Source organism: Trachurus japonicus, chromosome 3 (assembly GCF_045865225.1).
Source record: "Trachurus japonicus isolate A0001 chromosome 3, Traja_1.0".
Classification (NCBI taxonomy): Eukaryota; Metazoa; Chordata; class Actinopteri; order Carangiformes; family Carangidae; genus Trachurus; species Trachurus japonicus.
The window spans coordinates 17,984,537-17,996,838 of NC_140909.1; the positions used below are offsets into that span (position 1 = coordinate 17,984,537).

The 12,302-nt window shown below is 40.8% G+C and overlaps 1 protein-coding gene across 2 annotated transcripts in view; it reads left to right on the plus strand.

Annotated features, from left to right (window-relative positions):
* Nucleotides 1-12,302, plus strand: part of unc13c (unc-13 homolog C (C. elegans)) — a 111,535-nt gene that overhangs the window by 32,730 nt on the left and 66,503 nt on the right. The window contains exons 6-10 of one of the 2 annotated variants that reach the window (XM_085764924.1): nt 812-883; nt 4,829-5,048; nt 6,075-6,302; nt 9,700-9,841; nt 11,576-11,745. In XM_085764924.1, the coding sequence (XP_085621050.1) occupies nt 812-883; nt 4,829-5,048; nt 6,075-6,302; nt 9,700-9,841; nt 11,576-11,745 (832 nt within the window). The remainder of the gene's footprint in view (nt 1-811; nt 884-4,828; nt 5,049-6,074; nt 6,303-9,699; nt 9,842-11,575; nt 11,746-12,302) is intronic. The other variant, XM_085764934.1, reaches the window with a different exon arrangement.

A 12,302-nucleotide genomic window follows, 5' to 3' on the forward strand; every position in this document is an offset into this window, starting at 1 on the left:
TTCTGGTCATCCAGACTCAATGGATATTAATATAAGAGCTAATTTTCATGTGTGTTTTGGTGTGCGTCTGTGCGCGTGTGTTACCTGTTTGTGTTTGTGAGAAGCCGTGTGTGGGTGTCTACTGTTTTATGTCACAAGTATGCTTGTGAATGTCTGACGAAGATGTGCGTGTGTGTTTCTACGTTTCTACGTGTGTATGAATGCGAGTCGGTGTTGTGTAGTACAGTTGGCTTCACCCATACATGAGTGTGTGTGTCTTGCGTTTCTCTGTTTGTGTCAAACTAATGTGCAGAGCAGACAGCAGAAAATATGATCAAAGCTTCATTCAACAGAGAAGTGAATATAAACGCCAAGCATGACTGCAGTTAAGTAACCTCCAATGCATGAGTGGATAAAGAATCATGCAGCAGCTGTATAGTCTCTCCTGATGGATAGTTGAATCTAAAACTCTGCGCCCTAACCAGCAGTCCTGCATGGCAGTTGAGACACCTATGCGCTCAGTATGGATTAAAAAAATAGCACCAAGTCCTCTGCTGTTTGTGCTTTCAGCCGTCACCCTCCCACTCCTTGTCTAATTAAATGTCTTTATTTCTTTCATTCCCTATTCATGGCCTCTCTGGAAATCACAGGCTTTGGTAAGCTTACTTTCTCTGCGCACTTTGATCACCCCTTCACAAGCCATTTATCTACAGTAGATGTACGTGTTTAAAATGCCATTGTGTGCCACACTGAGATGCTGCATAAAAGTGCAAAAAGGTAAAATGGGTCGCTGCATATATCCTTCATCTCTCCTCTCCTCTTCTTCTCTCAGACCCTCACTGCTCGAAAGGCAGGCATCTCGTTCGCTCTGGTGAACCGGTCTACCCTGAATAATGAGGACCTGGTGAGTAGTAACATGCTCACATTTCCTGCATGAAAATCAGTTACTGGCTATTGTGGAGTCTTATTTGGGTAATGGAGGGTTGTTCAGGGACACAGGATGCTTGGACCCATGCTCTCATTACTTTTTAGGGAGGTGTTTGGAGAGCAGGGTGCTGGAAGTCTGACAATTTTTTTACGGCTGTGCTGTGCGCTGCAGCCATTGTACTTGAGGGACAAGGATCACATTGCCAGGAACACAGGGTTCCAAGATGAAAATGAGATGGACTGCATTTTTCCTGGCCTTATTTCTTCAGATGTAGATACAGTGTGCAATCATCTGTCCGTCTGCCCGTCCCTTGGTCTATAATACACACTGCAGTTTATTAAAATGGTCTCAATGGCCAGCTACTCACTCTTTCTCCTGTGGCCCCTTCTGTCAGATCATTTGGCTGAGTTCAAAAATGAAGACAATGCCCCACAATTAATGATAACCACTGTGCATTGAGGACGGCAGCGCTACAAAGAAGGGGCAGAATCCTTCAGTCGATGGTGACAGACACTTCTGTGTTGACCTCCAAAGCTTGCTCTGCATTAATTGATTGCAATTCTTCCCTCCCGGAGGGAAAATGGAGGAGGAGGCAAACAGCAGGGGAAAGCAGTTTCTCAGTAAGACAAACAAGCAGACAATTTCACATCCACTTATGTGCAACACAGGGCTGAATAAGTCTACAAGATTACGGGATTCAAATGTGCTCTGTACATCATGCACAAATATTTCATATTTTTCAAATGAGAGACGTTGCCCACAATTTGTTCACACTGATTTGTGTGCCTGCTCATTTCACGTATCTATTTCGCACACTTGACTTGGTCCTCATGGTACACATGCCCAGTTGCCCTAAAGTAAAGGGGGCTTGGTTGCTTACTAATAGCCGTCGGTTTGATTAAAGGGGCTTTAGGGATGAACAGCTCATGTCCCAGATGAAGGGGAAATGACATGATAGTCACAGTGTGTTAATTGGTGTATGAAGGCAGTTGATTCTTGGGCTGCAGTGGTAAATAAGGTTTGAACTTTAGGGATAGATGTCCGGTTTCCTGATTAGGAGCAAAAAAAGAGGAGTTCAGTAATTGGCGGTTGAGGGAAACTGAGTTCCGAGCAAATGCAGATTGTGCACTCTTTGTAAGTAGGACGAACAGATGTCAGAGTTTTATCTGCTGCATTAAGTCCAGGAGAGTGCTTCCCTGTGAGGACTGCGAGAATATTGAACGACCATATGTAGTCCAAGAGTGTGGAGGACTTAGACAGAGGAAAGCAGCGTGAGAAAAGGAGGGAAGTGAGCATTGAATAAAAGAAGATCAGAGCTGAGAGTGACAAATTGTCACCATGGTCCCCCAGCCCTGATTTCACTGATCAGGCAGCGATGTTGAACAATCCCCCCTCTGGTCCCGGGACAGATGTTTGAATCTATTTAGAACGTTTCCCTCTTGATTTTTTTTTTTCTCTGTTTCAACATTATACATAGTAATTAGATTTAACGGTCTTACTCTGTCACTGTGGATGTATAGACCTCCCTCTTGATGCCATTCTCTCTCTGACTCATGTCTCCCATGCATCTGCTTTTTAGAGCAGAAAGGAACATTATGTGTGGGCTGGCTAATGCCCCGTGTGTCCGCTCAGTGATCTGAACACCAGAGACTTTTAACTACGACTGTCAACATAAACCGGGGCCACGCTTACCTGCTGAGACAAAGGCAGGGACTCACTTGTACAAAGGAGGAAGGAAGCTGCGATCTGACACAGGTCAAGAACAATGTGGAAATAAAATGTGATGTGTTGCTTTAAGTCAGTTCAGATAACATCAGGCTGGTTGTTAGTAGAGAAGTAGACTTCACTGATTTTAAAATGCTCTCCTGTTTAATGTGGTTGGTTTTGTGAATCTTGCAGGACATACAGTAAGTACAGTTTTCTGAATGTAGGTCAGGTGATTCTCAGTCACAGCTAAAATTGTGGAGTAGTTAAAGATTGGAGGTGTAGAGGTTTGGAAGAGGATGAGGAGGATTGCACTGTCAATGAAGTGGCTGACAAGGACAATAGGTGGTGAAATTGGAAAGGAGGTGGAGAGATTAGATTCAGCTCTGTCGTGTCGCTCTCAGGCAGAGGCTGCAGCTGTCAATCAAATCCAGCAGTGTCTCGCAACAAAAAATCACCAGGGTTTCACCAGTGTAACACATGAGAGTCACACATGCGGCATTCTTCCCACACAGGCAACACAGTGCGACACAGGGTGTCAGGGCTGACAGTGAGGAGATAGAGCGAAGGAGGGACATTTCAAAAGGCAGAAGTAGACTGTGGAAATGAAATCAGTGGTAAAATATTACTCATGCAATGGTCAAAGAGTGCTGAGGCAGAAAATTTGTTCTACGTTTCACAGGTGTAGGACCATTTTAAAGATTGAGTTGACTTGTAAAATCAAGCCAGAGTTAAGTCAATTTGCTGATAAAAGCAGGGACTGTGAGGTCTCTGCCATTTCTTTGATCGTACACATTTCGGCTCACTCATTTCTTACAGGCTTTGTCGGAATTAGACAGTTCAATATTAAATTTGATGAGGAGAATGCCTCTGGTTGTGGCTCTGTTCTAGCTCACGGGGAAGTTGTGGATAAATCAGAGACATCTGCTTTATCTCATCATCCTCAGATTAAAAGGGAAATCTCTGTTTCCCTATGAGTGTCATGAAAGGTCCTCCAGGGTTCAGCAGCCTCTCCATTGCATCAGCAAAGTCTCACAATGTTAGATAACCTTGCAGTCCTGTCATCTGGTTTCATTTAATCATCTCTGCACTCTCTGTGTATTTGTGTCTGTATGCGCATCTGAGTGGGCCACGCTCTAGTCTTTGTAAAGTGTAGCGCTGCTGTTCAGGTGTTAAAGCACATTGTCAACACACTGGGGGCTGACAGCATGCGGGAGGGGTGGAGGAGCAGAGGTGAGTAGTGGAGCGCAGTAGAAGTGGAGTGCAAGTACCTCTCTAGATTTATTTTAACCACCATACATCTCCTTCTCTTTTTCTGTCACTTTCCCTCTAGCTCTCTCTCTCTCTCTCTCAATCTGGATAATGCTCACTTTTAAAAACCTTATTTACAGCATCCATTGATTCTGCCTTCAAGAATTGGCAAGTCCCGGCCCTTTTTCCGGTCCTTGTGGATGGAAGGGCTGCTGCAGTAAAGCATTCAATTTGAAGAGGCTTCTGTTACACAGCAATCAGTCTAGACAGGCCTGTAGTCGACTTTAGTATTTGGTCTGAAGGAGATTTTGTCAGTAAACCACAGTGTGTGAGCAAGGCCTCTTGGTAAAGAATGCTGTTGATCTCTGAGATGCAAGTCTGATTTACTCATAGGGCTGACTTGATAATATGGTAGTCAGTAAAGGATCAACCAAGCCTCCTTCATGTTATGTCTTGCAATAATTTACATAATCGTTAGAACCCTTTCTTCAAGAAAGCGTGAACGATGCTGCAGTACTGAATAGTAATAAATGATAGCTGCACTTGAAAAGTTATGCTGTGTTAATGCCAAGATCAATGCAGATCTGCATGTACCTCAGATGCAGAATAGTTGAATTAAACCCACTGTGGTCAGGTTTCTGTGAAACTTATAAACTAAAACGTATTATACCCGTCCATGGTGGTCTTTGAACAGGTGGATTTCTCTTGATATCAACATGTATTCTGAGCTTGAGAAAAGCAATTTAAGTGCAAACTTTTTTATTAACTTTTGAAGTTGTTATATCTTATTATTAAATCTTATTTTTACCAGCTCATAGTGCCATGAGAGTATAACAACATCAGCTGTATCTCCTCTATTTCTTTCATCAGCACACACTTTTCCATCTTTGTTTTTATACTCCAGAATGCCTTGCACCTCCTCAGTATCTTATTATATCCTCAATATCTCAATTAACTTTTTTTCAGAAACTACATGTCTTCAAGAAGACACTCCAGGCCCTGATCTACCCAATATCATCCACAACACCCCATAACTTCGAGGTGTGGACAGCAACTGCCCCCACTTACTGCCATGAGTGTGAGGGGCTGCTGTGGGGCATTGCCCGTCAGGGCATGCGCTGCTCGGAGTGCGGTGTTAAGTGTCATGAGAAGTGCCAAGACCTGCTCAATGCAGATTGTTTACAAAGTAAGGAAGCCGATTTATTTATGCATCATCTATACATCACTGGCTGAGCTGTTTCCTTTTACATCCTGTACTGTTTTGATTCACTCTTCACTGAAAGTCAAACATATGTACCCACAAATGTGCTGTGTGTGTGTGACAAAGAGGGAAAGAGAGAAAGCAAGTATGTTTTTATGCCTAAAAGACCTCTTACAGAAAATTTTATTTTTTGAAAAATTGATACTGTAATTTTTGAGTAATTAACAGATCCATCAGATATGAGTTAAATCTAAAAACATTTGCTTTCCGCACACATACTGTAGTCCTCCAGTGGTACATCGTTGTAACACTCATCATCATATCGAATCTTTCTGACTTAAATGTTGTTTTGGTGTACACACAACACACATGAGTTTACTCATTATTTCAAATGACGTGCTATGTTTACTCTGCTCAAACAGTCACTTACACTCACCCCAATCTCCAATCAGCTTTTTCAATCAAGCTCACCCACGTTGTTACAGCAGAGGCTGAGGTGAACAATGTGACGTGCTGGCTTCAGGATGATCCTCACGGCAATCCTTGCACACCTTAAGTGGATTAGCTACGCTCCTGAGTGTTGTTAAAGTCAGCGTTTTATAACATATCAGTTTTTTTCATAGTTCAAACTGGATTCATCTTTATCATGTTTCCATCTGCACTCTTTAAAGCACTGTAGATAGAGTACATGACACTGATACAGATATAGAGAATTAACCAACAGACATGCCATGCGTCAGGCACATGAATAATGGCACAAGATTTTTAATCTTGCATAGATGTTCATGCAGACATAGTGTGTAGAGTCACAGTGACATATAAGATCTGATTAGATGTAGAATGATTTCACACTGTGGCAGTATATACAATACAATACTGTATATGTATATGTGTATATAATTTAAGGCAAAAAAATAAAGTGACCTTTGTTATTAAAAAATGAGACTATGACAAATGTGTGTTGGATTCAGTGGCACTGAGATGCATCTCTGTCACCCTTACTTGTTTCAGGAGCTGTGGAGAAGAGCTCCAAACATGGGGCAGAGGACAAAACCCAGAACATCATCATGGCTATGAAGGAGCGCATGAAGATAAGAGAGAAGAACCGTCCTGAAGTGTTCGAGGTGATCCAGGAGATGTTCCACATCTCCAAAGAGGACTTCACCAGCCACCTGAAAATAGCCAAGCAAGCTGTGCTCGATGGGACTTCAAAATGGTCTGCCAAAATCAGCATCACAGGTTAGTCTACCTCCTGTGAGTTTCCTCAACTCATTTTGATTTCAATGCCATAATAGAATCTTTATAAGATTTTCTTTTTATTAGCTTTGGTTGCACATTTATCAGTCAGCCAAACTGTGACAAATGCTCTGTAAATATCAATGGCCTTCTGCTGCTGCTGGCAACCCTTGACCTTTTGGAACATGACCTTTAACCCTCTATTCAGTCCTCCGATGCCAAATCAACAAAACTGTCATTACAAGTGAAGCCCATCCCAGATGACAAACTTTGTTATTCTAATTAGTATTTACTTGTTATTAACCTTAAGGTCTTGGTCATTAACCTCTGACATGGAGCCCCAAATGGAAATGTACATTTAATTAGGAAAAACAGAATTTGATCAGGTCATAGAGAGGAGATGTGATTTGTTGATAATCAGAAAATGGGCTTTGTGGACAGTAGATAAAGATTTGTTTAGTTGTCATAAATTATTACGATCATTCACAATCCTGTGACTAATTCACCAATTATTTGTTTTTGGTAACATGTTTATTTTAGATCGCAGCCAAGTCTGTGACATGAAGTTGTAATGAAAACATGATAGGATAGAGGTTAAGCAGTGGGAGAGCAGCACAATAAATAAAAAGTACCTGAGAGGCTGCAGTAAAGAGGCTATGATGACTTATTATTAGGGTTGACGAGTACTTGCTGCAGCTGACAGAGATCTTTATGCCTTTTTTACAGCTCACTAACACTCTAATACAGATATACGGTTATGCAGATATGATGAAAGACCTTTGTTCAGTGTAGTTTGGATATGAGCCCTCCAGAGCTGCACCTTTAGTTCTGCCAGGTGCCAATCAAAACATCATGCCCCAGAGTGCAGTTTGACAGTATACTCCTTCACAGAGATGATCAGATGGAAAAGTATTTCTATGTTGTTTTTTTTGTGACACACATTTTGCTCCATTTTGGTAGAACCATTAGTTCTTTTGGTTACATAATGCTTGAGTGTTTTAACAAGTCAGACCGAACATTTTTGCTTTTCTGTCTCCTTAATTGAAAAGTAATTTGAAAACCAGTGTTCTTCCTTTTCTTACCTAACCTGTTTTTTCTTTATATTCCAGCCCCATTAGTGAGAGGGAATAAAACTGACCCCATGTGCATATTTAAGAAGAATTTCTGTGTTATTTTATACCCACTTTAATTACATAACCACTGCTGTTTGTTCCTTTTTCTATTTTTTGCTGGCTCAAAACCTAGTTTTCCAGTGTTCATATTAATATCATTAACATTAACATGCATTAGGGAATCATTAACTTTACAAGAACGCAAATGAACAAGCATTAATATGTTTATGTACTTGTATATGTGAAGCCAATGCAATGTCTGTAATATGTTGTCTGAAGCCTCAAACCTCGACTGTAATCTGGTGGAGTGGTATCAGTGCCAGGCTCAGCTCGTTTATTGCCCACCATTTCTCGCTGTGTCTCAGAGTGGAGAGAAACAGAAGCAGAGAGGGAGGGAGACAAATAGAGATGTAGAGGGAAAAAATTGGATAGGAGATGGAAAAGAGTGGAGGAGAGGAGGAGAAGAAAGAGGATAAATTAAAAGGAGAGGTACACAAGAGTCGGAGAGATGTGAGAAAGATCCGAGGTTGCCTTGGTCAATTTCCCGGGGGTTTATTGAACGCCTCATTTTAGACTGTAGTTATTGAGTTGTTATTTATTTATCATCATTAGATAAACAAAAACTGGCATTAGCGCTGACAGTGACCCTGAGATCCCGTATTTCTGGTGAACAGGCACACAGCAAGGCCTGGCAGAGAATATCAACCTTCAGATCAGAGACACTATAATCGGCTATTTTGAAAATTGAAGCTTATCACTTTTTCTGTTGTGGACTTAATGCACAAAACATGCAATCAGGAAAGTCTAGCTAGCACGTTAATGTTAATGTTTATTTTGTGTAGTGGTTTTTCATCAAATTATCTGTCTTATCATCTTTTCTTTTCAATTAAATTAATTAATTGAAAATATTATTTTTAAAAAAAGCTAAAACACACCCTGATGTCTTTGTACGGATGTAGACATATACATAGTTAATAACAATTTATTTGGTTTTAATTGGCCCCACCCCAGGCTCAGCAAATATTAACGTGCTGAGGCAGGTATTTTCTCTGAAGGTAAACCTGTAACGTGGTCATACAACACCTAGTTTGAATCAATTCGTTACAAAAACTTTAGCAAAAACATCGCTCCCTCTTAAATTAAGCTGAGAAATGCTCAAGATTAACCTGGACTTGACGGTTGGGCCAATTTCCACCCCACACACAGAGTGGTAAGATGTGATAACTGCTCATATGGAGCTAATGGCTCACACTCTTCAATCTTCACTTGTTTGTACATACAGTAGGCAATGTGTTAAAGAGAGGTGTAAACCTGCTTTCACTGAGTTGTCAGGTCTTTTTAGACAAAATGCTTGGTGCCATACATCATCGCTACATGAAAAAGTGTGATGAAGGGGTTTAGGACCCTGTTGAATGACCCAACAAGCCCTTTGTCTCAAGATTACTGAATCCTTTATATGTACATGTGGCTCTCTCAGGCCCCTCCTTTACTACAGGAGGCATTTGATTTTAGTACTCCTGGAGCAAGCAGGCCATGGCCCTTGGAACCTCTATATCCTGCCTACCAACTCCAGTCAGCATTGAACTGAAGGATATATGTACCCTGAATTATTTAGACTGTCACTTATGCATATTTAATGTCTCAGTGTCCTTTTTCCCTTTTATGACGCTGTGAAATACTACTGTCTCTCCTTCTCTGCACCTTCTTCTCTGAGTGTGGAAATAAGATTCTGAATCACGGATCTTTTATTGAAGCCAAGTTTTAGCTCAGCATGGGCATTTTGAAGCAGTGGGCACACAGACGGGGGTGGAATAGCCTGGTTGTAAGAATAGACAAATCATAGATATATTGAGCACATTAAAAAAAAAGATGAATAATGGCTATGGCCATTGAACCAAAGAACAGCTTTGTTGCCTCAGCTTTTGGCAAGTGAACAAAGTTGTCGGCAGCGGAAGCTGTGATGAGGCTTTGATGTTTGAATTGGAACCAAGCAACCAACCAAATAAACAAAATGCAGGCAACTGAGTAATGGAGACAGATTCATGAATGGAAGTGAGAGTCTTCCAGGAAACCTCAGCCCCCAGTGCAATGCTTCCTGACTTCCAAAATAATATACATCTGACAATCGAGTGAATTTAATTATAGCTCAGTTATATCATAAACAAATTTGGAACAAGTGACTATATGAAATTCAATTTTCTAAACCTTAACATGATCAGATACTGTATGTTGCCTGCGGTGTTTATGATGACTCTTCTTCCTCCTCTTCAACCCTGTCTTGTCTACAGTCATGAGTGCACAGGGCTTACAGGCCAAAGATAAAACCGGCTCCAGCGACCCTTACGTAACCGTCCAGGTGGGGAAGACCAAACGCAGGACAAAGACCATCTTTGGCAACCTCAACCCAGTCTGGGATGAGAAATTCTACTTGTGAGTGCTCTTTATTTTCTTGAAATCTGTCTCACTGGATTATCCCCATCAAACATAAAGATCACATGTTTAAGAGAATCTTAAAGCATTTATAAATACACAATTCAGGGGTTTACCTATATATCTATTTTTGAAATTAAAAGACTCAGTCACTCAGGAAATTGCTATCAGTTATGACATTTTACGCACCAGCTGCACTGCAGAGATTCTGCGGATCGAGACTCTGCTAAACACAGCTTTACGATGGTATCTATCAGTGAGGACAGCACGGGTCTTAACCCTGTTGTTTCAACAACAAAATAAATCCTTCTGAGCTTTAGTGCTTAAGAGGCTCTTCTCATTCTATATGGTTTCTCCATTGTGTGAAGGACTCTGTCGCGTTTCTTTGTAGCACAAGTTATTGTCATTGGTCAGAATAGGTATGCAATTACCACAGGATTTTTGCCTCAGTCTGCTGGTTTCGTTTTTTTTTTGTTAATGTTGTTTTCCCTCACAGTGGTACATAAAATTGGTGGACACTAATGACTTAGTTTATAGATTATCAAGATCTAACAGTAAGTAGATTATCATGAATGATTTTCGAGGAAACAGTTTGGAACATTTACTTGACACTACAAATAAGTTGCTTGTGGAGAAAAATGTGGAGATTTTGAAAACACTGCAGAGCTCATGTGCTCCATATGACAAAAATAATATGGACATAGTTTGTTCTAGGTCTGGTTTCAGCACACTGGGTATTCATTTTTGTCTTGTCTCTTTTTCCCATTTCATTTTAAATTGTACTTCTCTGTCTGTACAGTATATGGTGTGGGATCCGGGAGGTTTTGACATGTTGACCTTAACCAAAGAGAGAGCAGCTAATGGCTTTTTTTTTTTTTTTTTTTTTGATTCATTTATGCAATGAGTTTTCCAGCATCACTTCTCTGGTTTCTGATTGTAGTTCGTGCTGATGTTCCTGTAAGAAAAGTAATGTTATCTTAGAAAATAGTGACACAGGGACACAGTTACTACAGGGATGTAGATTAATAGAGCAGTACATTACATTACTGTGTGCTTGGCAGAAAGTTAAGTCCCAGACTAAAGCAGCAGCAGTAGCAGCAACAACAACAACTAGTACTTCCCCCAGAAACGGATTATTCAAAAAAAAATACTGCAGATGCTTTTTCTCTGGCTGTCACACCCAAGATGTCGTTGAAACAAAATGTAATCTGTCGGTTTTAATTCCAGAGCCAAACAGTCCAACCCCATCTGAAGCTAAGTGCTTTGGCCACCTCTTTTCTTTTTTTTACTGTGAAACGTCTGCCAGCTACATTAACGCAAGTAGGACCAGAGAGACGGAGATGTAGCTTCACTGTGAATGCTACAGCCATTTTTGTGAAGCATTCAACTCTTTCTTGATGATCTTAGCAGGAACTGAGAGAGAATAAAAATACAAAGATGCACAGTAAAGGTCACGCAGTGTCTCGGGGTAATTCCTCCTGCCAGGCAGAACAGATCACATTGAAGTCATGCACACTCACTCATACCCGTCCATATGGACACACAAATACACACATTCGCTGTTTTAAATCAAAACTTCTGTCTCTGAATTCACATTTATGCTTGAATTGTTCATTTCACTTGTCAGTCTGCTCCACTGAATACCTTTGCCCAGCGAGTGGTCACTGAATACACCGTCAGCAATTATGTTGTTGTGTTTGTTTTGACCTGACATAATCATCTTCCAACTTGCAGTGAATGTCACAACGCCACTGACCGCATCAAGGTGCGTGTGTGGGATGAAGATGATGACATCAAATCACGGGTGAAGCAGCACTTCAAGCGTGAGTCGGATGATTTCCTGGGCCAGACCATCATCGAGGTTCGCACTCTGAGCGGAGAGATGGACGTTTGGTACAATCTTGGTATGTTACCCATTTTAGCTGATGAGATGCTGACCAATTTCAAATCATGGTGGCAGTTATACTTGGGCCTTTATTAGTGATTGTTTGAAGATTGATACTAATTCTTATATAATCACCATTAGAGGAAAAAATAGTTTCAACACCTTACTCGGAGTAATATAAAATCATTTTCTACAAATTGCTTTTCATCCATGTAGCACAAATTGCTTAGATTCTCATGTCTTGATTGAATATTATTTCAAGACATGCAGCAGGAGGAAAACAGCAATACATGAAAAAACTGGAGTTCTCTCAGCTTGGGAAAGCAACAGAAACCCTATCTTTCAAACTGGGTTGTCGTGTTTGAACATTGTGAATGTTTACCAGGCTATCAAGTTTAATGGCAAATATAGAATCCTGTTTTTTCTGAAATTAGCACATAGTGACCAGACATTCAGTCCGGACCAGCCAGTACTACAGCTATTGATACTTGTTTTCTCCTCCACTACTCCCATTACCCTGTCAACAATGACAAGATATGAAGATTGATGTTTGGGCGTAGAAAGGGTTGTCCTCCA